Source organism: Marmota monax, unplaced genomic scaffold (genome assembly GCF_021218885.2).
Source record: "Marmota monax isolate L192 unplaced genomic scaffold, Marmota_monax_Labrador192_F-V1.1 WCK01_AAM20220418_F8-fsc00096, whole genome shotgun sequence".
NCBI lineage: Eukaryota > Metazoa > Chordata > Mammalia > Rodentia > Sciuridae > Marmota > Marmota monax.
Genome location: NW_026695236.1, coordinates 6,973,143 through 6,999,027, shown reverse-complemented (window position 1 = coordinate 6,999,027; position 25,885 = coordinate 6,973,143). Strand labels below are relative to the sequence as shown.

The following is a 25,885-nucleotide window of genomic DNA, read 5'->3' as shown; positions in this document are numbered from 1 at the left end:
TTTTAGTGATCTGGTTTTTACTGTAATTCCATTTTTAATGAGTATGTTTGTCACCACAGAAAAGCAAGGGTTGGTTTCTGGTTTTCCCCATGCTAGACAGAGGTTGTCTTCCTACAAAATGAAACAAACTGCAGCATTTTTCCCTTAGTGGACTGTTTCTGAAACAGAATTTCTCAAATCGGCAAAAATTTAAGAAAGGAAAAAAATTAATGAAAGTATTTTAGATAATAAATTCATTATTGGAGCAATTGCTTATTATCACCTTAGAAGAGATATTTTAGATGGGTGCGGTGACACATACCTGTAATCCCAACAGCTCAGGAAGCTGAGGCAGGAGGATCACAAGTTCAAAGCCAGCTTATCTTACAATATCAGTATGTGACTTTGATAAGATTAAAAAAAAAACTGAGCTACAATGTCATTTTCACACCTAAAACAATTAACAACCCTTAGTAGCCTCAAAAATTCAATGTTCAGATTTTCCTAATTTATAATTTTTTTGGTAAGTTTGTTCAAATCAAATTGTTCAAAGCAATTTAGCAAGGCCCTAAGCAACTCAGTGAGACCCTGTCTCTAAATAAAAAGTACAAAAACAGGCTGGGGATGTGGCTCAGTGGGCTGGGGATGTGGCTCAGTAGTTAAGTGCACCTGGGTTCAATCCCCAGTACCCCCCCCAAAAAACATTTTTCCCCTTTTTATACTAGCAGTTTCTACCACCTTGTAACTAGGTTTTTAAAAAATGTATAGCAGCCCACATAACTTTTGTGACCACCCAGCTTCTCCCCTAGAGCCCAGAGAAATCAGTAATGTTTTCTACTTTATTTTCCTAAACTATCATGATGAGATAGAACTGATTTTTTTCTCTCTTCAATTGCAGATGAACTAATGTTGGTTGCATGACTTATCTAGCTAGAGACTACATTCTTGTGGGCTGGGGTTGTGGCTCAGTGATAGAGTACTTGCCTAGCATATGTGATGCACTGAGTTCAATTCTCAGCACCATGTATAAACAAACAAATAAATAAAGGTCCATCTCTAACTAATAATTTTTTTAAAAAAAAGAGAGATTACATTCTTGGAAGATAGCAAGGCATAAGCCGTATGTGATTATAAATTTTCTGATGCCCACAAATCACTTTTCCTCCTCATTTATGCTTACTTACCCACTAACACAGTGATGACCTTGTTGCTGGCATATTGTTCTATCTCCCGCAGCCACTCAGGAAGGCAACGGAAGGATTCCTCACAGGTAATGTCATAGGTAAGGATCAAGGCATTAGCGCTTCGGTAATAACTCTGTGTAATAGAACGAAATCTCTCCTGACCTGCAGTGTCCCAGATCTGGAGCTGTAAAGGCATAACAGAAGAAGCAGGTTGGAGAAGTAGAAAATAAGAGAGTATTAGCTTGCTTTACCTTAGAAATGAGGATATCTTCTCCCAGATAATTTCATGGTCATTTTATGCCATAAAGAAAGCACTTACAATTTGTTGTTATTAATGTTGTTAGGTGTTTCTGGTTAGAAAGAGGAGGTTATTTTGTTTGTTTGTTATTGTTTTCTATGCTATTAAGAGTTCCCTCTTTGTTTAAAAAAACTTTATTGAGTATGTTCCAAGCTCTATTTATGCACTTTGTATGCAGTAACTCGATCTTCATGATAATCCTATAAGGTAGGATATGCTTTCTCACAAGAGGAAACATGAACATAGAGTATAATCACTTGCTTGGTGTCTCAAAGCTCAACAAGGCATTATGGTCCCAGGCTCCATGCTGCTATACAGGGTAAGCTGTCATTCTGTGGCTATTGGTATTTCAGTCAGCAGAGATGGGGGAAAAAAATCCAACCTCACCACTCTTTCCAGTTCAAAATTCTAATGAACATATTAATGTATTATCTTTGTTAATGAAAACAGGACCATGCCATGGCAGACAAAAATTTTCCTTCTACCACTTTTAAGCTCTATGACCTTAGGCAAGTCACTTAATTTCTTTGGGTATCTGTTGTTTCTTTGTACAAATGGGTTGAAAATAAACAACCTGCTGGGAGTTCACATTTTCTAAACTCATCTACTAGTTCTAAAACATAATAATGGATGGTTTTAATAACCAAATAAAAAAAGGCCGAATAGTTCCCTTGATTCTCTGCACATAGCAGGCAAGGATTAGAAGAAACCTGTTTTCCAGAGAGACTGCTGAGTATACAGCAAATCACAGGGCCTTGAGAAATAATGTTAACACAACAGTAATCCCTTCTGACTGTATATATTTCACAGGTCACAAGTGTATTTACCACCTTTTTTGTGTGTGTTAATATTTCAATTTTATTTTATTTTTAAAATCTTTTATTGATTTTATTTTTAAAATATATGACAGCAGTGGAATGCATTACAATTCTCACTATACATATAGAGCACAATTTTTCTTATCTCTGTATATAAAGTATGTTCACACCAATTCGTATTTACCACCTTAACACCACTTCAGGGAAGGCCTCTCCAATCTACAGAATAGGTCAGGTACCCCATCCCCCACTCCCATTCTCCCCAGTGGCACCTGACACATTGATTGGATCATCTAATAATTTAGTAGCTCTATTCCCCACTTGACTCAAAACTTCATGACAGGGACCATGCCATCTTTGCCACTGCAGACTAATTTAAATGTACCTCTGTATCCAAAGTCGGTTTTTTGTTTTTTTTTTAAAAAAGAGAGAGAGTGAGAGAGAGAGAATTTTTAATATTTATTTTTTAGTTTTTGGCGGACACAACATCTTTGTTTATATGTGGTGCTGAGGATCCAACCCGGGCCGCACGCATGCCAGGCAAGCGCGCTACCGCTTGAGCCACATCCCCAGCCCCCAAAGTCGGTGAGACAGATGGGTGACTAGCAGTCTCTGTCTAGTAGTAATCTTCAGCACAGACTCTCCTTTGATTTGAAGTGACAGCTACTCTTTGATACACATGAAAATCTGTGTAAGCTAAAGGCAAACATACAGATGGAGTTAGTTTTTGTTGGGACAAAGTTATTTCTCTTCTCTGCCTCAAACCTAGGGACATGGTTCCTTTCTGCTAGGATGTACTTAGAATAGCAGACAATTGTTTTAAAGCCACAATGAGCCTCTAAAACACTTGTGATTGGATTTAGATGCTGTCAGTCTTAAGAAATCAGTATGTTCTCATGACTGGCACATCTTGGGAACAGCTCTGAGCATTTTTCTGGAATAATGATTTTATGACCTTGCCAAGATATATGTTATTTTCTCAAAGGGGGCTCCCTACTTCTAGCCTGATAGTTGATTATTAAGGATGTTCATACTCCACTGTCTTTATCACTCAACTTGGTTTCATTCTCTGCAATCCACTTGCCTTATTTCAGCATTTACAGGACATTAACCTAGGCAGGGCACTGCAGTAGGCACAGGAGGATACAAGATAAAACACAACCCCCATCTCAAATAGCTCAGTCTATAAACAGGCCAAATCCATAGTTAATTAACTAACATACAATGTGATATGTTCCATTATAAAGGTACCAGAAAGATGGTTTCTCCTAATGTTAGTCTCATGCCTGTCAATATATTTTCAGTATTGCAGCCATGGATTTTCTAACCACTCACCTCCAGCATGGGTCTGCTCCACTGTCTACTCTTCCTTGCATACCACTTAACCTCTACTGTCTCACTGTCACAATAATGCAATGTTGTCCTTGGTTTACTAGTCTGTCTCCCTTACTAGACTGAGTTCTTTGAGGACCAAGGGTATTTCCCATTTGACCTCATAACCCAAGTGCTTTCCTAAAACAGTAGAGGGGGACACATTTGAATGAAGATTAACTAAATGAACGAAGGTTTGTGGAATCACAAAGGAGGGATTCATTAATTCTCCTTAAAAGATTGGTGGGATATAAAAGAAAATTCCACAGATAAAATGTTATCAGAGCCAGATGATAGTTAAGTTTTTAGTGGACAAAGATTTACCTACCATAGTGCTAAGCATAAAGCACATACTATAACATGGGTGGATGGGCGAAGAGCTGAAGGAATCAATACTTTTATGAGTTGCCTATCTATGCAACATAGATCTAATTTAAGAGAAATATAGCAAATTTTCTATCATAACTAAGGTTTAAACGTTTTAAACAAAGCTTAGAGTTTTGCTTATTACTCATTAATTTATGATAAGCCAAAAAATTCAATGTATAAGAGAAAACTCTGTATTCCAATTTTTTATTATGCTTAAATATACAAAAGAAAATTTATCATTTTAGCCATTTTTAAGTACCCAGGTCAGTGGGCTACAAATGTTTTAATTCTATTTTCTGCCTGAGGTCACTTTCGTGATGCATTCTACTTTAAAAGAAGGGCCTCTTCCTTAACTTTACCTCCAATGATTTAGCATGTATTCTCAGTAGCTACAAGAATATTTCTAATACCTCCTATTTCCCACTTTCAGTCTGGAAGCCATTCCTGAAAGACTGGTACTAATACGGAGGGACAAGGGGGCTGAAGCAGGAGAGAGAACCTGATTCACGGTCCTGCCACTTGCTGAGTGGGTGATGCTGCACCAACTGATAGTGAATTTTCTTTTCCACTGATTTTACAGGGTTCTGAGAAAGCCTACAAAGTACTAGCAAAAAGACACTAAAACATCACCAAGAAGAGGGACTCAATAAATGTCAACAAGTATGACAATAAGACAGACACTGTTTCCTTCTATTAATAGGTTATTTCTCCTATATCCACACATTAATGAGGCTCTTGAATTAATAAGGACGAATGTAGTGATTTCATATCTTGAGTCAATATACTGGGTTAGAAAAAAATCACAGGAGGATTGATTTGAGGGCTGGGGCTGTAGTCCAGTGGCGGAGTGCTTGCCTTGCATGTGTGAGGCACTGGGTTCGATCCTCAGCACCACATAAAAATAAATAAATAAAATAAAGGTTTTGTGTCCGTTTACAACTAAAAAAATTGTTTTAATTGATTTGACCTGGATTTAGAGGATTAGCCTACTCTCATTTTTTCATAAAGTTACAGAACCCTGAAAGAAGTATTAGGGACAGGAACTGCACTGCAAATACAAAGATGAATAAGACACAAACCTTGTTCTTAGGGAACCTGTGGTCTTGTGGTGGAGTCAGTCACCATAAAATGATGAACTCTAGAAATGTAGTAAGCTCTTAAAAATGAGGCTATGGTTTTCAGAAAGTAGAATAAATGGAATACCTAAGCCTAGAGATGTAGGGGGGACAAAAATAAGCTGCTTCTTTAACCCTAGGGACCATTTCTTATTCACCCTTATTTCTGCCCAGTGTTTGCCATAGGTAGGTACTAACATTTCTGGTCAAACAAATGAACTCACGTATACAATGTATAAATGGGAAACTCAGACATCTGGAAGTAAAATGCATGAAACAGTAGTTATCCTTACCTGACTCCAGTTGGCAACTACCCCATCTCTGCTGGAACAATAGAAAGCAATAAAAGGCTCTTTCCACTAATGCCTCTAGAGCACACTCCTGTCTCCTTCCTGTCCCCCCACCCTAGTTCCTTCTTCTCACCCCAAACACTATTTTCCCGACTTTCTGGTCGGCATTTACATGGATTTCACACCTTCCAGTTATCTTCCAGCACCCTGAGCTCTCCATTCACTATTGTATTTGTAGATGTTTCTGCAGTAAAGCTTCTGTTATCCACTCAGAGGCCTCAGCCTATAACTTATTTGTAATGGAAAGTATCTATGAAATGCAGCAAAAACATTATGGACCTTCTATGCCCTTCCCAAGGCTCTCAAAAGGAGGAGGTGGATGAAAATAACATGGACCCAAATTTGGAATGCTTAGGTTGGGATCTAGCTAGAAGTCTGATGCCAGCTTTCATCATTGAGCTGCTTATGGCTGGATTTATTACTTCCTTCCATGGGACTCACCTCTAAAAAACCTGACAATGGAATTTCGATAAATGAATGGCAGGTAGAACACAGTGCCTAAGATCAATATCTTTATCCTCTTTTCATGTAATTTAGTCTCATTTCATATTTATTTCCATCACCTTCCTTTCCTTGCTCCAAGGTGATGAGCCTTTTGTAGCTTCATTCCCCTCTTATCCCATAACAGGGGAGATGGCAGGGAGGCAGAACAGGTTCAAATCCTCCATTTCCCTTCCTGACTAGACAGCCATGAATAAGTAAGTCACCTATCTTTTTTTGAAGTCTGTAAAACAAGAATGATGCCACTTACCTCACAGAATTTATAGTAAAAATTAAGGTAACTATAAAAACACATGTAAAAGCACCTAGCAAAAGCACTGGCACATAGTAGGTACTCAAGAACACAATCTCTCTTCTCCTGTTACTGGAAATACCATACTTCTTTCAGGTATATCAAGCCACCCAGAAGTCACCAAATACAGAATAGGGTAGAGATCATGGATTCTTTCTTGAACCCCTCTTTTATTATCTATTACTAGGAACAAAGGTACATGGGAGATAGGATAGTTTTTAATAAGTGACTAATATGGCTTCATTACCTAAAATGAAATTTTTCATGGACCTGCTATTATAGGAGGCAGCATAGTTTATTGGCTCAATTCATGAAATCCAAAAAGAAATTTCTTGTTGTTATATCACTTCTGATATGACAGAAGATAGGACAAACTTGCTTTAGCCCTTTTTTTCTGTTCTAATCTGTAAAAATATCATCTAAAATCCCTTCCTCCTCCCACAAAGGGACTAGAAATAAGTGTCATAGTTGAATATACTGTTTTCAATGTCGGTTTCAATCAGATTTTTCCCCCACTGCGGATAAAACCCACAGGTACTTTACCACTGTGCTACATCCCCAGGTTTTTTTTTTTTTTTTTTAAATTTAGAAATAAGGTTTTGCTAAGTTGCTAATCCTCCTGCCTTAGCCTCCCAAGTAGCTGGAATTACAGGCATCTACCATCACACCTGGCTTTTGGGAGATTTAATAAATGTTATGAAAACATGACTACACAACTTCCCCTAAGCTTACACACAGCACACAAAAGACAAGTTGAACATTTAGCTTCTTACCTTTACTTTTTCACCATTAATCTCCACTGTCTTAATCATAAAATCAACTCCAATTGTTGCTCCTTGACCTGGGGGGAAAAGACCCTAAAGAACAAATAATTGAAACAACAGTTATGCCCATCCTTCAGGTAAATGAAATACTTCTTACATTTCATATTACCAGTACCAGGCTCTTCTTTTGGTTGAGCTAATTGGTAGAAAAAAGAATGTCGGCTGGTCTCATGGAAGCCCTGTTTAATTTAACATTGTATGTATGTTTTAAGAGGAAGAGAGAAGGGAGAACTTGGGATACAGAAATCCTGACAGAAGCAGAAACAGAAGGTGGATCAAAGAAATGGGTTGAGAAAGGGTGAAGGGGGAGAATCAGGAAAAGGCAGTGGGGGAAACCTGATTTTAATAAAGAAAAAGAAAAATCCAGGGAGCCACTGGAATGAGACTAGGATTGTTAGAATGGGGAGAAATGAATAGGCAAAATCAAGGAAGCTCAAAACTAGTTATCATGATTGGTCAACAAATATATGAAAAAAATGTTCAACATCTCTAGCAATTAGAGAAATGCAAATTAAAACTACACTGAGATTTCACCTCACTCCAGGCAGAATGGCAATTATCAAGAAAACAAGTAATAATAAATATTGACAAGGATGTGGGGGGAAAACGTACATTCATATATTGCTGGTGGGACTATAAATTGGTGCAACTACTCTGGAAAGGAGTATGGAGATTCCTCAGAAAATTTGATCCAGTTACCCCACTCCTTGCTATATATCCAAAGGACTTAAAATAGCATACTATAGTGATGCAGCCACATCAATGTTTATAGCAGCTCAATTCACAATAGCTAAGCTGTGGAACCAACCCAGATGCCCTTCAACAGATGAATGGACAAAGAAAATATGATATATATAACTGAACATTAGTTAGTCATAAAGAAGAATGAAATTATAGTAAATAGATAGAAGTGGAGACTATCTTGCAAAGTGAAATAAGCCAATCCCAAAAAACCAAGGCCAAATGTTCTTTCTGATATACGGATGCTAACATACAATAAGGTGGGGGAGAAGACTAGAAATGCATTGCATTAGACAAAGGGGAATGAAAGGAAGGGGAATGGAGATAGGAAAGATATAAACCATTAAACCAGGAGGCAGCAGACTTAGGATCTCCAGGTGACCTCAGACTAACCACCCTCCCTCTCTGGGCCTTGAATCTGATGAGCTTTACCTCAAACTGGAAATATAGCAGTTTCCAGAGGATAGGATATTAGCACAATTACATGCATAATGTAATTTACTATTGTATAATATTTCCTGTAAGCTTAGAGAGGAAGTTGTGGGTAGCAAGGAATTCTATCAGGAAAGAACTCTATACCTAGTCTCTCCCCCCCTTATTCATCCATATTCTAGAATGCCCAGAAATTAAAGCAAAATGGACTTTATTAGCTCTGACATCTAAGACTGGGGAATCTCTAATTAAGTCCATTTCCTGACAAGAGCTCCTTAATTAAAGTTTGAACTTAAAAGGCTGAGCTTCAAACCAAAAGAAAATGTTCCATTGCATTTCTGCAAAAAATGTAAATATAAACATTCATAACTTTACTTACAAATATTGAATCAATTTTCTTCTACTTTAGCTTGGCTCAGATACAAGGTTGCCAAGCTTCAAGTTTATAGCTCCAGCTGTTTTGCAGCCTAACAAATGCCAAAAAAATAAAGCCTTCCCAGTGCTTTTCCCCACCACTTTGTTTCCTAACCCTTCATGTCTCAAAAACAGCTGAATCCAATTCATTTTAACTGCTTACTAAATAACAAACAATCTTGTCTATGAAATATGAACTTTGGGGGTAGTTGAGGGACTGGGAGGATAATAAGTAGACAGAAAAGAAAAATGTGCTTGTTGGTAAAAATTATTGTTCAAGAAGGAAAGCATTTTCACCTTCAATGATAGGGTTTGTGTTTTTAAAGAGAATGATCTCAGAGGTTAGAACCCACAGGACATAGAAATATCAGGCTGAGAACTAAGAGACCCAAATTCTAATCCCATTCTTGTCACTAGTATGATGTGAGATCATAAGCATGTCATTCACTCCCTCTACATCTAAGGTTTTCATCTGTAAAATGAGAGGACTGAATTGAATCTCTGACCTTTCAGTAATGAAACAAGGTCAAGGGAACTTTTGATAAAGGGATTGAAAATTTATCTGTATCTTTGCAGTTCCACAGTCTTGTTCTTCTCTTAAAAGCAGAAAAGATTACCAATGTTAGACAGATGTAAAACAAGTTGGAGTTTCAATGTATCTCCAAGGTGGTTAACTGAGCCCCAGATGCCTGTTAGCTTTTTGCTTTTGATTTCACCAGGCCAAGGCTTAGTAAAAAGCATGAGTTATTTTCTGTTTCTTATCATGGGAAAAACCCTGACATTTCCAAAGTGACTCTGAGCCATAAAGCTGTTTGTGTTATCCAATCTGCCTCTCCAGTTTTCCACAGACTTCAGAGCTGAAAGGGGCCTTAGAGTTTATTGGGCTCCCTCATGTGGAGCTGGGAGACCTGGGAAGGGGAGGAACTAGGACAAGGACCTGTGTTTCAGCACGAGCAGTGCTCTTTCCATGGCACCATGTTGCCCTAGACCTTAGAGGAGCTAGTCTTAACTTTCCCAATGTGTACTTTAGCAAAATACAAGCTGAATGCATGATAGCCCAGAAAAAGGCTTCATTCTCCTTTTCATAGGAAAACACAAAAGGCCAACTTTAGAATGATTTCTGATTTTCGAATTTAAAACAGAATGTAATCTTGGCTAGTGAGTTTCAAGAAGGCAGCCCCAAAGGAAACTTGTACTTAGGTCATATGATAAGGCTTCAAACCAGAAAGGACATTCAGTTCAGAGAGTTCTTCACTGTTCTCATCTCATCCCCATTTATAAGGTTTAGAAAAATCAGCATATTTGGTTCTAAACCAAAATGATTCACGCAGTTTCTTGGGAGGAAATGAGGCATAGGCAGGGAGTTTGAGTTTAATTTGCATTAATTTATTTCTACCTTTGGATTATTAAGAACTAATCTATTTTTTATCCAATAAATTTTGAAACTTCATACTGAAAATAAAACCACTTGCTCCTTTCATATAGGGAAACAAAAAGAGGTGTGGGAGGGTTGGTATTGACCCCCACAGCCAAGCTCCCTTGAGGGGATTTAGAAAAAGCCTAGGCTACAAAACTGATACCACTTTCAAAGGGTGTGTTAAGAATGCACAGCCTAGAGGCTGGCCCTGGGACCAGGCACTCAATCCATAAGATTCCTCTAAGGCAGGCTAGACAGATAAAACCCACTCTGGGATTCTGAGTGCTCTTACCTGAGTGAACCGTCGGACTAGGCACGTCTTCCCCACACCAGCGTTGCCAATTAAAACAATTTTGAACAGGAAATCATAATCTTCCATACTCATTTACACAGCTGCAAGGCAAATACAGGCAAGAGTGAGAAAGGCCCAGAGAACCCAAGGTGCACCAGCCCCTTCTCCTCAGGAATAAGAAATCTGACTCATTTGAAGAGCAATTTAATGTTCCCCTCTGGTGACCCTGCCAATGAGAGAGGAACACAGGTGTCTAGTCACAGATAGACTTCATTCCTCCCAGCTACGTCATGCCACAGGAAGTAATGACAGATGTCCTTTCACTTGGTAACCTTTATTCCTCCAAGCAGTCAGGTCACAAGTCCTCAGTGATAAGATCCATTTTCTTTCAGTATAAGAGAAACATCACCAGGCAAGTAGGGAGTGGTGCAGAGAAACAGGGACAAAGGAGAGTCCATCCAGAACTTCAAGGATGTTTATGTATTGTGCATGGCTCTGGAAAAAGTACTAGCAGCTAGGAGACTGAAGGGACTGTAACTATGAAGGACCCTTTTGGTCTCCTTCAAGTCCTGGGGGTCTTACCAGTGGAAGTTATAGTCATCTTGTCCTCCGTTCCCACCTCATTCCTATATACGTTCTCCAACCACACAGATGCTAAAGGGACCCTGAAGTGCCTATCTTTTCATTCTTCTGGGCTTTGGCATTTATGAGTGTCCCCTGTCGGGATGCCTTCCCTTCAACATTATGAAGCCCTTCAAGGCCCAATGCAAATAGCTATTTCTCTCTGAATTTTTTACTAATCTTACTTAAATAAGGCAAACCACTTCCACCAATCTTCTGTCCTAAGACTTCACTTCCTATACACAGTTATTCAAATATCTGTCTCATCCTTGAGGGAAGTGACTATGTCTTTCAATTCTATATTCCCACCCTCTGGGACCGAGTTACCCTTCATAAATTTTTACTCTATAGAAGGAAAAAAATAATGGGCATATTGTTTAAGTATAGGCCTTAGTTTCTCCAACTGTGCTGAAAAGAATACTGTAAACTGTCTACTTGAGAGGACATTTTTTGAAGATTTTAAAAACAACCTCTCAAAGAGCCTTGGTACCCTATCCTGGTGAAAGCAAGTTACTTATTAAGTGTTTCTATAGTACTCTATCACCTGGGAGGTGGGCCACCTCAAAACCAACCAAGGAAAGTTAACAACAAAAAAGTTAAATAAATCATAGAATAGGTCCAGTAGACTCTAGAGGGAGAGGCAATGGATAGACAATGAGCCCCTGGGGTGCTTGAGAGAGTTAGAGAAGCCTCAAGGTCACTCCTACCAGGAACTAAAGCTCAAATGGCTACAGGCAGAGAAAAGAGCCCCAGGGGTTGAACCTGTCAAATACTGCTAGGGAAGTAAATCCACTGCATACAAATGTGGTATCCAGTGGACTTAACTAGCTCTTGATAAGATGACTGGCAACCAAGCCAACACCCAGGTGGCCGCTCATAGGGTTCTCAGTTCACTTAAATTGTGGAGGAAAATCTCTCTTTGTGTAAGAATCTGAGTCCATAAGCAGTGGTTTGTGCTGGCCATATGTCTGGCACTATGTGGCCCTTTATGTATATTTCCATTTGTTTCTGCAGTCCAGAGGCTGAATTCTCAGGTAATATACAGTGTTAAGGTATATTACCTGAGCAAACTGAGATTAAGGAAAACCAAGGGGGCCCGAAATCATAAAACAACCAGACTTCAAGTTCCAAGACCATGTGTGTCACCAAAAAAACTATGGAGCTGAAGAGACCCAGGTTCAAATCCTGCCTGTGCTGCTTTCTAAGTGACCATTTTCCAGAGCTTCAACTTCCCTATTAACAAAATGAAGCTTATATCACTTATAACAGAATAATGATGCGTGAAGAAATGAATGGAAACCTCAAGGACAGGACCAGGCCCTTAGTCATCCAAACTCCTTCTCTTGACTCACAAGTTTTCCATCAGCTGGTTTCCTCCTTCACTGCTGGCCTCATCTCTCACCAGCCTCCTTATAACACACACTTGAAGCTCACTGGATTTCTTCTCTTCCTTAAATACTGTAGGATTGATTTTCTCTTCAGATGTTCACACATACGTCTGCCCAGAACACATGACCTAATTTCCCATCCCCTCACCTAGTCCAGATAACTTTTACTTCCCCTTTAGGTCTCAGCTGAAACATCCCTTTCTCTAGTTACTTCTCTAACTTGACAGGGAGCAGCTTGGGCCCCCTATGAAGGTTCTCCTGACACCCTCTTCATCTCCTATGATAATACCCACCACACTTTACTATTAAATGCTTACCTCATATTTCATCCCCATCCATAAGCACCTCAATACTACTGACACATTCATGACTGTGCAGCATGAGGGTAATGAAGTGAACTGCACCCTGATCCCAACCTATCAGCAGCAGCAGCAGCAGCAGCAGCAGCATCTCACTGGATATAAAGTCATCTAATATCACAACTTTGGGGTAGACACTTGACATTCCTAAATTACAGCACAAGCGAAGCGAAATAAGAAGGCACTGAGGTTCCACAGATGCTAACTAGTAGGGTTGAGATTCAAACCCAGACAACCTGGCTCCAGCACCCACATCTTTGAACCACTAGATAGTGCCTCTCACTATACCTGGCTCAGAGTAAGACCTCAAGAAAGATGTGATGGATTGAATGAGGGAGGACAAGCATTTTTATAAATGTGATTTCCCTTTTCTCCTCCCCTCTAGCTTCAGGCCCAAAATTCTACCACATTATAATAGTTCAAGTAAGAAACAAAGTCAAACTCCTGATAAATTTCAGGGATGTGAGATGTCAGTTAAAACTCACTGTTAAAAAGAAAAAGAAAATAAAACTCAAGGATATGCAAGGTTAGCAGGAAGATGAAGCTGTGTGGATCAGGACTCACTGCTCCCATGAGCAAATGAGAAACAGGAAACACCGGACTGAGCTGCATTCTTTTCCTGTGTTTTGCTTGTTTGATGCACATTTATTTCTACATCTTTGCCTGATGTCAAAAGAACAAAGTAAGAAATACAGAGAATTCCAAAAATAAAGAACTCAGAAACAGTGCTCCTAAGAGAAAGTTATCAGTGCCCAAACTATGTATCTTTATGAAGAAAAGAAAGAGGGGCTCTGTCAATGCTGTGTCATGTGGTTACCACCTGGAGCAAACCACAGAAAAAAAGACATTTCCCCTTTCTAAAAGAAACTTACTTTCATGCTTTGTTGAATATGTTTCAGTTTGGGGTTTTTTGTTTTTGGAGCTGGGGACTGAACCCAGAGGCTCATGCATGCTAATCATGTGTTCTACCACTGAGCTATACTCCTAGCCCAAGTATTTTTTAAATGAACCTCTGAAGAAAATGGTTGTGAGTTTAAAACTGCAGGCTTAAGCTGGACTGTGAACTCCAGATTACCTGCTTTGATTAATGTTCTGTTTCTAACAGAAAACATGTGACTGTATGATTACACGACTGGTGTGATTCTACATCGTGTACAACTAGAAGAGTGAGAAGTTGTACTCCACTTATGTATGATGTGTCAAAATGCATTCTACAGTCATGTATAACTAATTAGAACAACAACAAAAACTTCTCTTAAAAAACAATCATCTTAGCTGGATACAGTGCTGCATGCCTGTAATCCCAGCTACTTGGGAAGCTGAAGTAGGAGGATAACAAGTTCAATGCCAGCCTTGGCTGCTTAGCAAAATCATGTCTCAAAATAAAAAATAAAAAGGCTTGGAATGTAGTTTAGAGGTAGAATATTACTGGGTTCAATCCTCTATACCAAAAAAAAAAAAAAAAAAAAAAAAAGACAAATATTCTAAATAAAGGGAAGAAGAAACTTTTAAAAAGAAAGAAAGAAAACACATCTGAATTAAATGTTCATAGATTCTCTGGAAAAACCAAGCTTTGAGTAAGCTCTTCTGTGTAGTCCATAACATAACAAACAGCCCAGGCATCAAGGAATCATTTTGTGATGAGAAAGTATCGGGAGATACCCATTCAGAAGTATACTAGTTATAACCAACCCTAAACTGACAACAAAAGTCACACCTTGTCTCACATTTAGGAATGCCAAGTGAGGATCAATCAAGCACATTACGAGATGGTCTTCTGCCAAATTCTGGGGATTTCCCACTCTGTTACTGTCAATAATAACAATAATAGCTAACACTTATTCAAAGCTTATTATGTACCAAGTACTGTGTCACATGTAGTTATGCATTTAATCCTCACAACTCTATGATGTAGGTAATCTTTTTAAAATTTTTTTATTCTAATTTGTTATACAGGATAGCAGAATGCACTACAATTCATACTATACATAAAGAGCACAATTTTACATATCTCTGGTTGTATACAAAGTATATTCACAACATTTGTGTCTTCATACATGTACTTTGGATAATGATGTCCATCTCATTCCACCATCATTTCTAGTCCCATGCCCCTCTCTTCCTCTCCCACCCCTCTGCCCTATCTAGAGTTCCTCTATTCCTCCCATGACCCCCTTCCCTACCCCACTTATGAGTCAGCCTCCTTATATCAGAGAAAACATTTGGCATTTGTTTTTTTGTGATTGGCTAACTTCACTTAGCATGATATTCTCCAACTCCATCCATTTACCTGCAAATGCCATGATTTTATTCTCTTTTATTGCTGAGTAATATTCCATTGTGCATATATACCACATTTTCTTTATCCATTCATCTATTGAAGGGCATCTAGGTTGGTTCCACAATTTAGCTGTTTCGAATTGTGGCTATAAATGTTGATGTGGCTGTGTCCCTGTAGTATGCTGTTTTTAAGTCCTTTAGGTATAGACCGAGGAGAGGGATAGCTGGGTCAAATGCTGGTTCCATTTCCAGTTTTCCAAGGAATCTTCATACTGCTTTCCACATTGGCTGTACCAATTTGCAGTCCCACCAGCAATTTATGAGTGTGCCCTTTTCCCCACATCCTCACCAACACTTATTGTTGTTTGTATTCTTAATAGCTGCCATTCTGACTGGAGTGAGATGAAATCTTAGAATAGTTTTGATTTCTCTAATTGCTAGAGATGATGAACATTTTCACATATTTGTTGATTGATTGTTTATCATCTTCTGAGAAGTATGTGTTCAGGTCTTTGGCCCATTTATTGATTGGGTTATTTGTTTTTTGGTGTTTAGCTTTTTGAGTTCTTTATACACCTTAGAGATTAGTGCTCTATCTGATGTGTGAAGGGTAAAAACTTGCTCCCAAACTGTAGGCTCTCTATTCATCTCACTGATTGTTTTATGTGCTGAGAAGAAACTTTTTAGTTTGAATCCATCCCATTTATTGATTCTTGATTTGTAGGTAATCTTTTTATCATCACTAATTTACTACAGAGGAAACTGGTATACCGAGATATTATCCTAGATATAGCTAATTAGTGTTAGGATAGATACAAACCCAAGTCCATCTGACTCCAGAGCTTTACTGCTTCTCAAACAGAATACTGCTGCCTCCTGTCTTGTGATTGACAATATCACTATATCGGTCACTGGGGCTGGAGGCTCAGTTGAACTGATCCCCAGGCTCCTTTGAACTGCAGGATTCTAGAAATCCCCCAGCTCTGAAAGCATCACTCCTACATTGATGGGGATGCACACTGGTTTCACATCACATGATGCTCCTCACTGTGCCCCGCAGTCCAGGTCTCCCATAGGAACTAGAGTTAGACTTCCCTTGAATGCCACTCCCACAATTTAGTCACCAATCATCTGTGTAATTAAGTACCAGGTACAGAGGAATAAACAGGAACACCACTCAGATGAACAGGTAAAATCTCAAATATAATCACCACCATAGTTCTAAATAAATGGATATATGCATGAGATTCAAAAAGGAAAAAAAAATCAATGAGGAAAAGAAAAAAATTAACTTCAAGACGATAACAGGAAATGAAAACTAGTATGAAAAGCTTAAAAGGAAGAAAACCATTCTAAGCAATATAAATTTGGTAACATAAACCAGTTTTTAAAAACGACTACATTCACTGTTGCACATCTATGTATTTCCCCCTTGCCCTCTGGGACTCAGCATAAGTCAGCAGCCAGGTCCCCTCCTCCCACCTCTAACCCCAGACTTTACCCTAAAAACATTGTGAACACTTGTCCCTGGTTCAAAAAACTGTGTGTCTCAGGCACGTTCTTTTCCCTTCCAGAACTTCCACTTGGTCTGTAAATGGAGAGTGTTGACACACAGGTACCATGGGCCCTTCCCATGACAGTATGTGGCACTGTTCTTGCACACCATTGAGGCTGCAGAGATGAAACCAGGAGGCCTGCATCTGCTAGAGAAAAGTTTCTATATTCATAAAATGGAAATAATAAACATTAGAACCGGGACTGGGATTGTGGCTCAGTGGTAGAGTGCTGGCCTAGCACACATGAGGCACTGGGTTCAATCTACAGCACCATATAAAAATAAAAGTATTGTGTCCATCTACAACTAAAAAGTAACTATTTTTAAAAATAAATAAAATAAACATTAAAACATATATTACTGAGTTGTTTGAGAGGCAAATAATATATGGAAAATGTCCCTTTAAAAAATAGAATAAAAATTTTTTAGTCCTTCTGTCAAGTCATCTTTATCAACTGTAGAAAATATAGACAAATATAAAGAAAAATGAAACCATCCATAATCTTTCCCTACCCATACCTCCTCCTGGGTATAAATAACATTTTGCTATACATCCTTCTAGTCTCTTTATTTATATACCCTTATAAGTACGTATATTTTATTATAAATTTTTGGATTTAAAAAAAAAAAACCAGCATCATAGGATCATGTAAAGTTTTTTTTTTATATATAAATTTTGTGTTTTCCAAAACCCCAAATCAGAACTTAGAGTCTGCAAAATAGAACTCATTATCAGACACCCTCAGCATTCTTTCAACATCTGCTTCTATAACCCTAACTACTCAAGAAGGGAGGGTTTGTGGAAGATGACTTCACAGTGACATAACTTTGAGGAATGCTAAATACTATAATCCAATCCTGAAGATTTAAAATGTTCTGGATCACAATTAGAATAACTTATACTCCATTTATATGTGTCAAAATACACTGTGTTTGGTATATCCAAAAAGATTTTTTAAAAAAGCAAATTTTCAACAAAAAATAAAATGCTGTGAAAATTCTCATCATGAATGAAACTGGCTTTGTTTAGTTCATATTTACAAAATACGATTTTAGCTGAGAATTCTTTTCTCATGTAACGCCTTTCAATATCCCTTGCTATATAGGGTTGCATGACACATGAATATGTTAAATGCTATTTTGTATTACTTAAAATCAGGGCTGCCCAGGCTGGGTTGCCAAAGAAAGTCAAGATATCACTTAAGTTTCAGTTTCAGATAGTAATAAGTAAATTTGAATATGTTTGTTCAATATGTTGAATGAGATAAATGAATGACTTTTTAAGATATAAGTGTAGCCAGGCACAGTGGTGCATGCCTGTAATTCCAGGCTCAAAAGGTTGAGGCAGAAGGATCGCAAGATCAAAGTTAGCCTCAGCAACTTAGCTAGGCCCCAAGCAACTCAGCAGAGTCCCTGTCTCTAAATAAAATATTTAAAAAGGGCTGGAGATGTGGCTCAGTGGTTAAGCACCCCTAGGTTCAATCCCTGGTACCAAAAAAAAAAAAAGAAAGAAAAAAGGAAAAAAGATATCAGTGTGATCCAAATATTACATAAGACCTACACACACACACAAAAAAAAATGTTGTTTATTTAAAATTCAAAATTAATTAGGTAGCCTATATTTTATTTGGAAACCCTACCCAGGGAAATTGATTAGCTAGGTCATAGCAGAAACAGAGGCCATAAATACACACCACTCCCATAAAGAACTGTGAAAGGAGATGAGTAGGGCATGAAAAACAAGATATCTCTACCAATCTAAAAGAGAAGCAAACAGGAATAACAAAGGACAATAAACAAAATTTCTAGAAGGCAATACTAGGCTGGGCTTCCTTAGAATCTGAGCCAGACTTCAGGGGCTGGGTTTAGACCAGTATACAGTGAGCTGCTCCATCCTTGACAGTTCTAGAGCACTCTGGACCTTCCTCTGACTACGTTCAGCATGTGCATCTACCTGGTGAAGGGGACTGTGCCCTGCATGTCTATCTTACCCCTACCGTCCTTAAAGGTAAAGACTGTACGCCAACAAGACACTGATCTCTGCTTACTCTATTGCTGTGTTCAATTAGTATACATTGAACTGAAAACATTTGATCCATCTTTCACTCTAACGAGGTTCTGTCCCAGGAAGCTCATTATTGCTTAATTACGAGGAGGCAATTACTAACCATTACTATAATCAACTGCTGCAAGCTCACTTGCTTTACATCAGCTGCTAATTTCATGTTATTGCAAGTTAATTATTCTCCTTGGCCATGGATGTCAAATACCCACCTGCACCATGGCTGCTCCTCATTCACCAGACTATAAACTCCCAACATTTTGTTATATGGCTCTTTATAGTTTACAAATGCTTTCACATGCATGCTCTAATATGGATATCCCAACAACTTCATGAACTACTTCTTATTCACTATACAGGTAAGGAAACAGGGATTAGGTAATGAAGTGACTCACCTTAAGTCACACACAAGTGAGATGCAAGGTGACAATCCTGGCCACCCAGAACTTCTCTTTTCTAGAATACACTATTTTCCCATGTTCCTAGGACCTTGGACCATGATTTGAACACACAGGGTGCCAGAAACAATGCTAAATGTTTTTCATATATCATCTTATGTAATCCTTGCTCTAGCCCTTTACACAGGCATTATTATTCACATTATATAAGTGAAGAAATTGAGGTTCAAAGAGGTAAATTTATTCAGAATCATACAGCTCATGAGTAGAAAGTGCCTTGATTCCAAACCTAGGTCTTTCTGAAAAGAAGTTAATTTGGAATTAAGTGTCCCTCTTTATACTAAAATAAACTCTAAATAGATTCAAGGTTTGAATCTTTAAAAACTGAAAGCATGGGGCTGGGGTTGTGGTTCAGCGGTAGGCGCTCGACAAGCATGTGAGAGGCCCTGGGTTCGATCCTTAGCACCAAATAAATAAATGAAAAATTGGGGCTGGGGTTGTGGCTCAGGGGTAGAGCACTCGCCTAGCACATGTGAGGCCCTGGGTTTGATCCTCAGCACCACATAAAAATAAATAAACAAAATAAGAGTGTTGTGTACAACTGAAAAATAAATATTTTTTTTAAAAACTGAAAGCATGGAAATACTAGAAAAAAATGTGTGCATGTGTGTGTATAAAATCTTGAAGTGGGGAATTACTTAATATCAAGTCTAAATTGCAAAATAAATGATTAATTTTACTAATTTTAAAATAATTCTGCAAAACAGTAAAAATGAACTAAAATATCTGTAACACATGTATTTAAGTCTAATTCCATTAATTGCATAAAGAATTCCTATAAATAAAAAACAATAACCCAATAGAAAAATGGACTAAGGACATGAACAGAAAGTTCACAAGAAATAAAACAGAACTTTAAAAAAAAAGATCAGCCTCACACATTAGTAACTGCAAACTAATTTTTGAGCTATAAATTATAATTAAAAAAAATCAATAAATGGGACAGAATCAAACTAAAAAGTTTCTTCTCAGCAGAAGAAACAGAGAGCCTACATCCTGGGAGCAAATTTCTACCCCTCACACATCAGATAGAGCACTAATCTCTAGAGTATATAAAGAACTCAAAAAGCTAAGCATGGAAAAAACAAATAACCTAATCAACAAATGGGCCAAGGACCTGAACAGACACTTCTCAGAAGAGGATATACAATCAATCAACAAATCATCATCTCTAGCAATCAGAGAAATGCAAATCAAAACTACTCTAAGATATCATCTCACTCCAGTCAGAATGGCAGCTATTATGAAGACAAACAACAATAAGTACTGGCGAGGATGTGGGGAAAAAGGTACACTCATACATGACTGGTAGGACTGCAAATTGGTGCAGTCAATATGGAAAGCAGTATGGAGATTCCTTAGAAATCTTGGAATGGAACCACTATTTGACCCAGCTATCCCTCTCTTCAGACTATACCCAAAGGACTTAAAAACAGCACACTACAGGGACACAGCCACATCAATGTTTATAGCAGCACAATTCACAATAGCTAAACTGTGGAGCCAACCTAGATGCCCTTTAGTGGATGAATGGATAAAAAAAAAAGTGGCATATATACACAATGGAATTTTACTCAACAATAAAAGAGAATAAAATCATGGCATTTGTAGGTAAATGGATGACATGGAGAAGATAATGCTAAGTGAAGTTAGCCAATCCCAAAAAAACAAATGTTGAATGTTTTCTCTGATATAAGGAGGCTGACTCATAGTGGGGTAGGGAGGGGGGAGCATGGCAAGAATAGATGAATTCCAGATAGGGAAGAGGGGTGGGAGGGAAAGGGAGGAGGCAGGGGATTAGCAAGGATGGTGGAATGAGATGGACATCATTATCCGATATACATGTATGAAGACACAAATTGGGTGTTAACCTACTTTATATATAGAGATATGAAAAATTGTGGTATATATGTGTAATAAAAATTATAATGCATTCCACTGTCATGTATTTAAAAAATAAAATCAATTAAATAAAAAAAAAGAAAGGACATTTTTCATCTCAAATTGGGGCAAACTTCATTCTGTACCGGGATACAGAGAAATGAGGCATTTGTGTACTACTGGTAGAAGACAACTCAACTCAAATATGATGCAACAAACCCTTGCTCCAGCAATGCACTTCTAGTAATCTAGCATATATCCATACTCATTGATACACTGATAACTCATACCTACATGTGAACAAAGGAACATGTAGTAGGATGTTCTGCATTTGTAATTACAGTTATAAAAATCAACCTAGAATTCCCTCAGCAAAAAAAAAAAGAAAGAAGAAGAAGGATTATGGCAACGATAAATTATGGCATATATGTCAATGGGCCACACAGTCTGCTTTGGATGTGTGCAAGGTGTATTATGTGAAAGAAACAAGATGGAAACAGAGTGTGTATAATATAGAAAAAGGGTAAGAGCATATAATTCTACATCTGTTGATTCATACGATATTTTTGGAATGAAACCAAAAAAACTAGCAAGAGTGGTTTCCCCCGGGAAGGCTGTAAGATTTAGCTTTTTCTAGGAAAGAAGAGAACCTCTAACTCTTGAATTATATTCTACCCTTCCATTCACTATCCAGTAGTGCTTGAAAGGAAGACAGTTTTCCTAATATAGTAAGAAAGGCCTTTTAAAAAATCAGTTTGGGGAATTCTGTTTCTTATCTTTCTCTTTGTCTGCCCTCTTGGATCCTGGATCCAGGGAAAAAATATTCCGCCAAAACTCCAGTATTGCCTTTCCTAGTTCATTGTGTATACCATTGCTTTCTCTGTTAAAGCATGCCGAAGTACAGCAGCTCCCTAAAAAGGAAGATTCATTCTTGGAGACCAACATCCCTTAAAACCAAGTATCCATTATATAAAAACCAAAACCAATGGATCAAACAATAGTTTATTTGTGACACTAATTTAAAAATACATTTGTACAGATTGGAAATTGCTCTCACTGCCCTTGACATAAAATCTTCCTGAGTAAACATGAGGAGTCCGTCTTTTTCTCCCACTTCACAGAGAAGGCATTTGAAACCAAGAAAGTAACTATAGCCTTAGGCCAGTGGCACATAAGCAATGAACTACACAGGTCCTCTGACTCTGAAGCAGGACTGCTGCCAGTACAAATAAAGTCCACAAATAAAAACCCCTACTATGAAAGACCACGGGCATAACCATCATAGGTGGCTGGCATGGATTCATGCCATGATTAGGGGTGGAATAAGGACAAGGGAACTCAAAAGCAGCCCTTAGAATATTTTTAAGACATGCAAAGAAATAAAAATGAAAAATAATAATACCATATTATTTTTAAAAATCAAGACAATAAAACACTTTATTTTATTCTTGGTATATATTATCTTTTATATTCTCATATTTCCTGGAAACACAAAATAGATTTGGGATTACAAACATGTAAGAAAGATGAAAATTAACCTATGAAACAGCATTTCATCAGCATTAACCAAAGCAAAAATCTGAATTATCTTCCAGTGTTTTCACTTGCTATAGTGAAAACCACACAGATTTGGTTTTCCATAGACAGTTGGCCCCAAAAAAGGGGCTACTGCTTAGGACCCACTTGGGCTCCCACTCAGTTCCCCAGGCAGAACCAATTTGTTTTGTACCACAGCACCTAGGAGCAGGTGCTTGTCAGAGAGACTTGCATGCACCTGGAAATACTGGCATTTTCTTTCCTGGGGAAAGGAAAATGGATACCCTTCCCACTTGCTAATCCCTCTCCAAGTTGGGGAGCTTCTGTCTGTAAAATATGTTTGTTGAACAGATCTAAAAATGGTACTTCCAAATCTAACTTGCTGTTTCCATCTTTTGCACAAGCAGGCAAGGCTCCCTCTGTGGTCCTCCTTCAACAATAACAATACCACTGTAAAGAACTCTGGGGTTTTGCCCCACTGCCCTCCCATCTGTGTTCTCTAAATCAGGGCCTGTGTCTAATCTTTCTTCTGCAGAAGCTTTTCTGTGACTGTTTGGCTGGACCAGAAGGGCCCCCTTATCAGCCTCCTCAGTCTCCTCCCACAGACTGAGCACACAATGCAGCCTGGCCAGGCAGACAGAGGTCAGGGCCAAGACCCAGAACTGGGCTCAAGCATTTCCCCTGATGGTCCTCGCCCCAGCAACCAGAGGCCTATCAAGGACAGAGGTGTCTCCTAGCAAGAAGACTGTCCAGTGAGACTGGATGCTTCCCTCAGCTGTTCAAATACATTCCCATTGGAAGTAGGAGAAAATGTCAAAGCAACATAAGAGTCTACATGCTCTGGCACCCAAATGGATGAAGATAAAATACAGGAATTCTCCCAAGTTTGTGACAGTTCTTAGGACATTCAAAAGAATGACTATTCGTATAAAGCCCAGACTTTACACACACTGGCTCATTTCATCCTTAAAACAGCCCTATTAGGTAGGATTTTGTAGGTACTGTCACTAAGATGTAAGTTTTTACATCTACAGATGTAAAAAACAGAGCACTTGTAGTTTACTAAGGGCTTTCCTGTGCATTATCTTGTTTGTATCCTGGCAAATTCCTGTGGGGAAGGCAGGATACAAATTCTTCCTCAACATGGCCTTCCAATACACACACACACACACACACACACAACGCATGCTCTAAACCACCTGTTGCCAAGGCCTGCAAATTTTTTTTGTCAGAAATATTGCTTGAATGCCCTCTGCCCCCCACCACCGGTTCCTGCTGCACCAACAAGGCTCAGGCCTTCATTGGCTCTCACCCAGCCAGTCTACTAACGACTTCTAACCAGGTTCTCTGTGGTCAAATGTTTTCCCAAAAGTATCTGCTGATTCTCAGTCTTGAGGATGAAGTTTAAATTCCTTAGGGTTAGTATGATAAGGCATTTTTTTTTAAGTTGGACACAATATCTTTATTTATTTATTTTTATGTGGTGCTGAGGATCGAACCCAGGGCCTCGCACATGCTAGGCGAGCGCTCTACCGCTGAGCCACAACCCCAGCTCCCTGATTAGGCTTTTTATAGTCCAACACAATTTACCTTTCTCCAATCCCCACATCCTGTAAGCTCTATTACATAGATTTTTCTCTTTTCTCCAAACACCCCATGTCCTTTCTGGCTTGTAGAGCTCTGCACATGCTCTTCTCCCTCCCTAACCTATCCTTTCTCCTATTAAAAAATTCCTTTTTATCTTTTCAGAAGCTCAGATGCCCTTTCCTCCATAATTTTTTCCAAATCCTACCATGTAGAATGAAGGTCTTCTTTATTTTTTCTTTTTAGTTGTAGATGAACACAATGTCTTTATTTTATTTATTTATTTTTCTATAGTGCTGAGGATGGAACCTAGTACCTCAAACATGGTAGGCAAGTGCTCTACCACTGAGCTACAATACAACCCTAGCGCTGAATGAATGTCTTCTTTCTCTGTTTCCAACTACCCTCTGTAAATAAAATAACCCCAGCACCCATTACACATTGTACTTATCCGTCATCTTTAAACCCTAAATTCCTCAAACTAGAATTCAACAACTATTTATTGAAGAAATAAGTGAGAATGGAAAATTTTTTAAGCAAAAATAGGAATCGTTTTTCGAAGAGCTCTAGATTTCAAAAAGTTGAAGAAATCTAGAATTCATGTAAACATGTACAGGCCACAGTTTAAGAACTGGGTGGAAGATACAGATGAGTTAAATTTACCAACAGATGGAATCTGAGGGAGAGCCTCAATAAAATAAATAAATAAATTCTAGGATTCTTATCCTAGGAACAACATGCCCAGGGACCAAAAAGCAGAGGTCCAAACTTCATTTAAGATAAATAAACGATAAATGGCCACTGATTACCTAGTGAAGGCAGGAATGACATCCAAACATTAACAGGTGAAAAAAAAAAAAGTGAAACATAAAGAGCACAACTTCTCGCAATGGCAAGTTTTAAAAATTCATCAGAAGCCTTAACAAGGTATTGGAGTATGGCTCAGTGGTAGAGTGTTTGCCTAGCATGCACAAAGCCCTGGGTTCAATCCCCAACACCACATAAATAAATAAATAATCCTGAGGTGATTCTTAAAGAAAAAATAAAAAGCCTTAACAAAGTGACCCAGCAATCCTGCTTCTAGAAATTGTCCCAAAAATCATTCCAAAATGTGCACAAGGATTTATTCACAAGAAAGTTAATTCTGATAAAACTCAGACTAGACCCCCAAGATAGAGGAAGGACTAAAACCTCCATCTAAATGTAGATAAGTGGCCATGCCTCTCCACTGAGCCACATGATGTAATATTATGAAATAAGTGCTTGGAAGAAATATATATATATTAGTGCTGGGATTGAACCCAGGGCCTTATACATGCAAGGCAAGCACTCTACCAACTGAGCTATATCCCTAGCCCCAAGAAATACATTTTTAAAAAATCCTTACCTCCGAGTGGTGGGAACTGTGAATAACTTGCCTCATTTATACATTCATATATTTTTTAAATTTCAATAACATAATTTATTCACTAAACTTGACTTATTTAAAAACAAAGCACATTATTAAAATATAATAAATGCTCAACAGCCATGAAAGAAACACAGGGCAGGTACATATGTACCATACTAGTAACCATGAAAATTCAAACAGCCCTTCCAGAATGTAGAACTTACCAAACACCACAACTGAGCTCAGACTTTTCATGCAGTGAATTTACTGTTGAGAATTCACTTTAAGGAAAGAAATTAAGAAACTCAAAATGTTAAATGTACAAAAATTCTCATTACATCTTATCTAAAAGAGTTAAAGAATTGAAAGCAATA

The 25,885-nt window shown here is 38.2% G+C and overlaps 1 protein-coding gene across 2 annotated transcripts in view; it reads right to left on the bottom strand.

Moving 5' to 3' along the window:
• The window catches only part of Rab30 (RAB30, member RAS oncogene family), an 86,350-nt gene that overhangs the window by 12,634 nt on the left and 47,831 nt on the right, over positions 1 to 25,885 (bottom strand). For both annotated transcript variants that reach the window (XM_058577348.1, XM_046439383.2), the window contains 3 exons: positions 10,398 to 10,498; positions 7,051 to 7,134; positions 1,164 to 1,347 (listed from right to left, as the gene is read on the bottom strand). In XM_058577348.1, coding sequence (XP_058433331.1) covers positions 1,164 to 1,347; positions 7,051 to 7,134; positions 10,398 to 10,490 — 361 coding nt within the window. In that variant the 5' untranslated portion in view covers positions 10,491 to 10,498. The remainder of the gene's footprint in view (positions 1 to 1,163; positions 1,348 to 7,050; positions 7,135 to 10,397; positions 10,499 to 25,885) is intronic.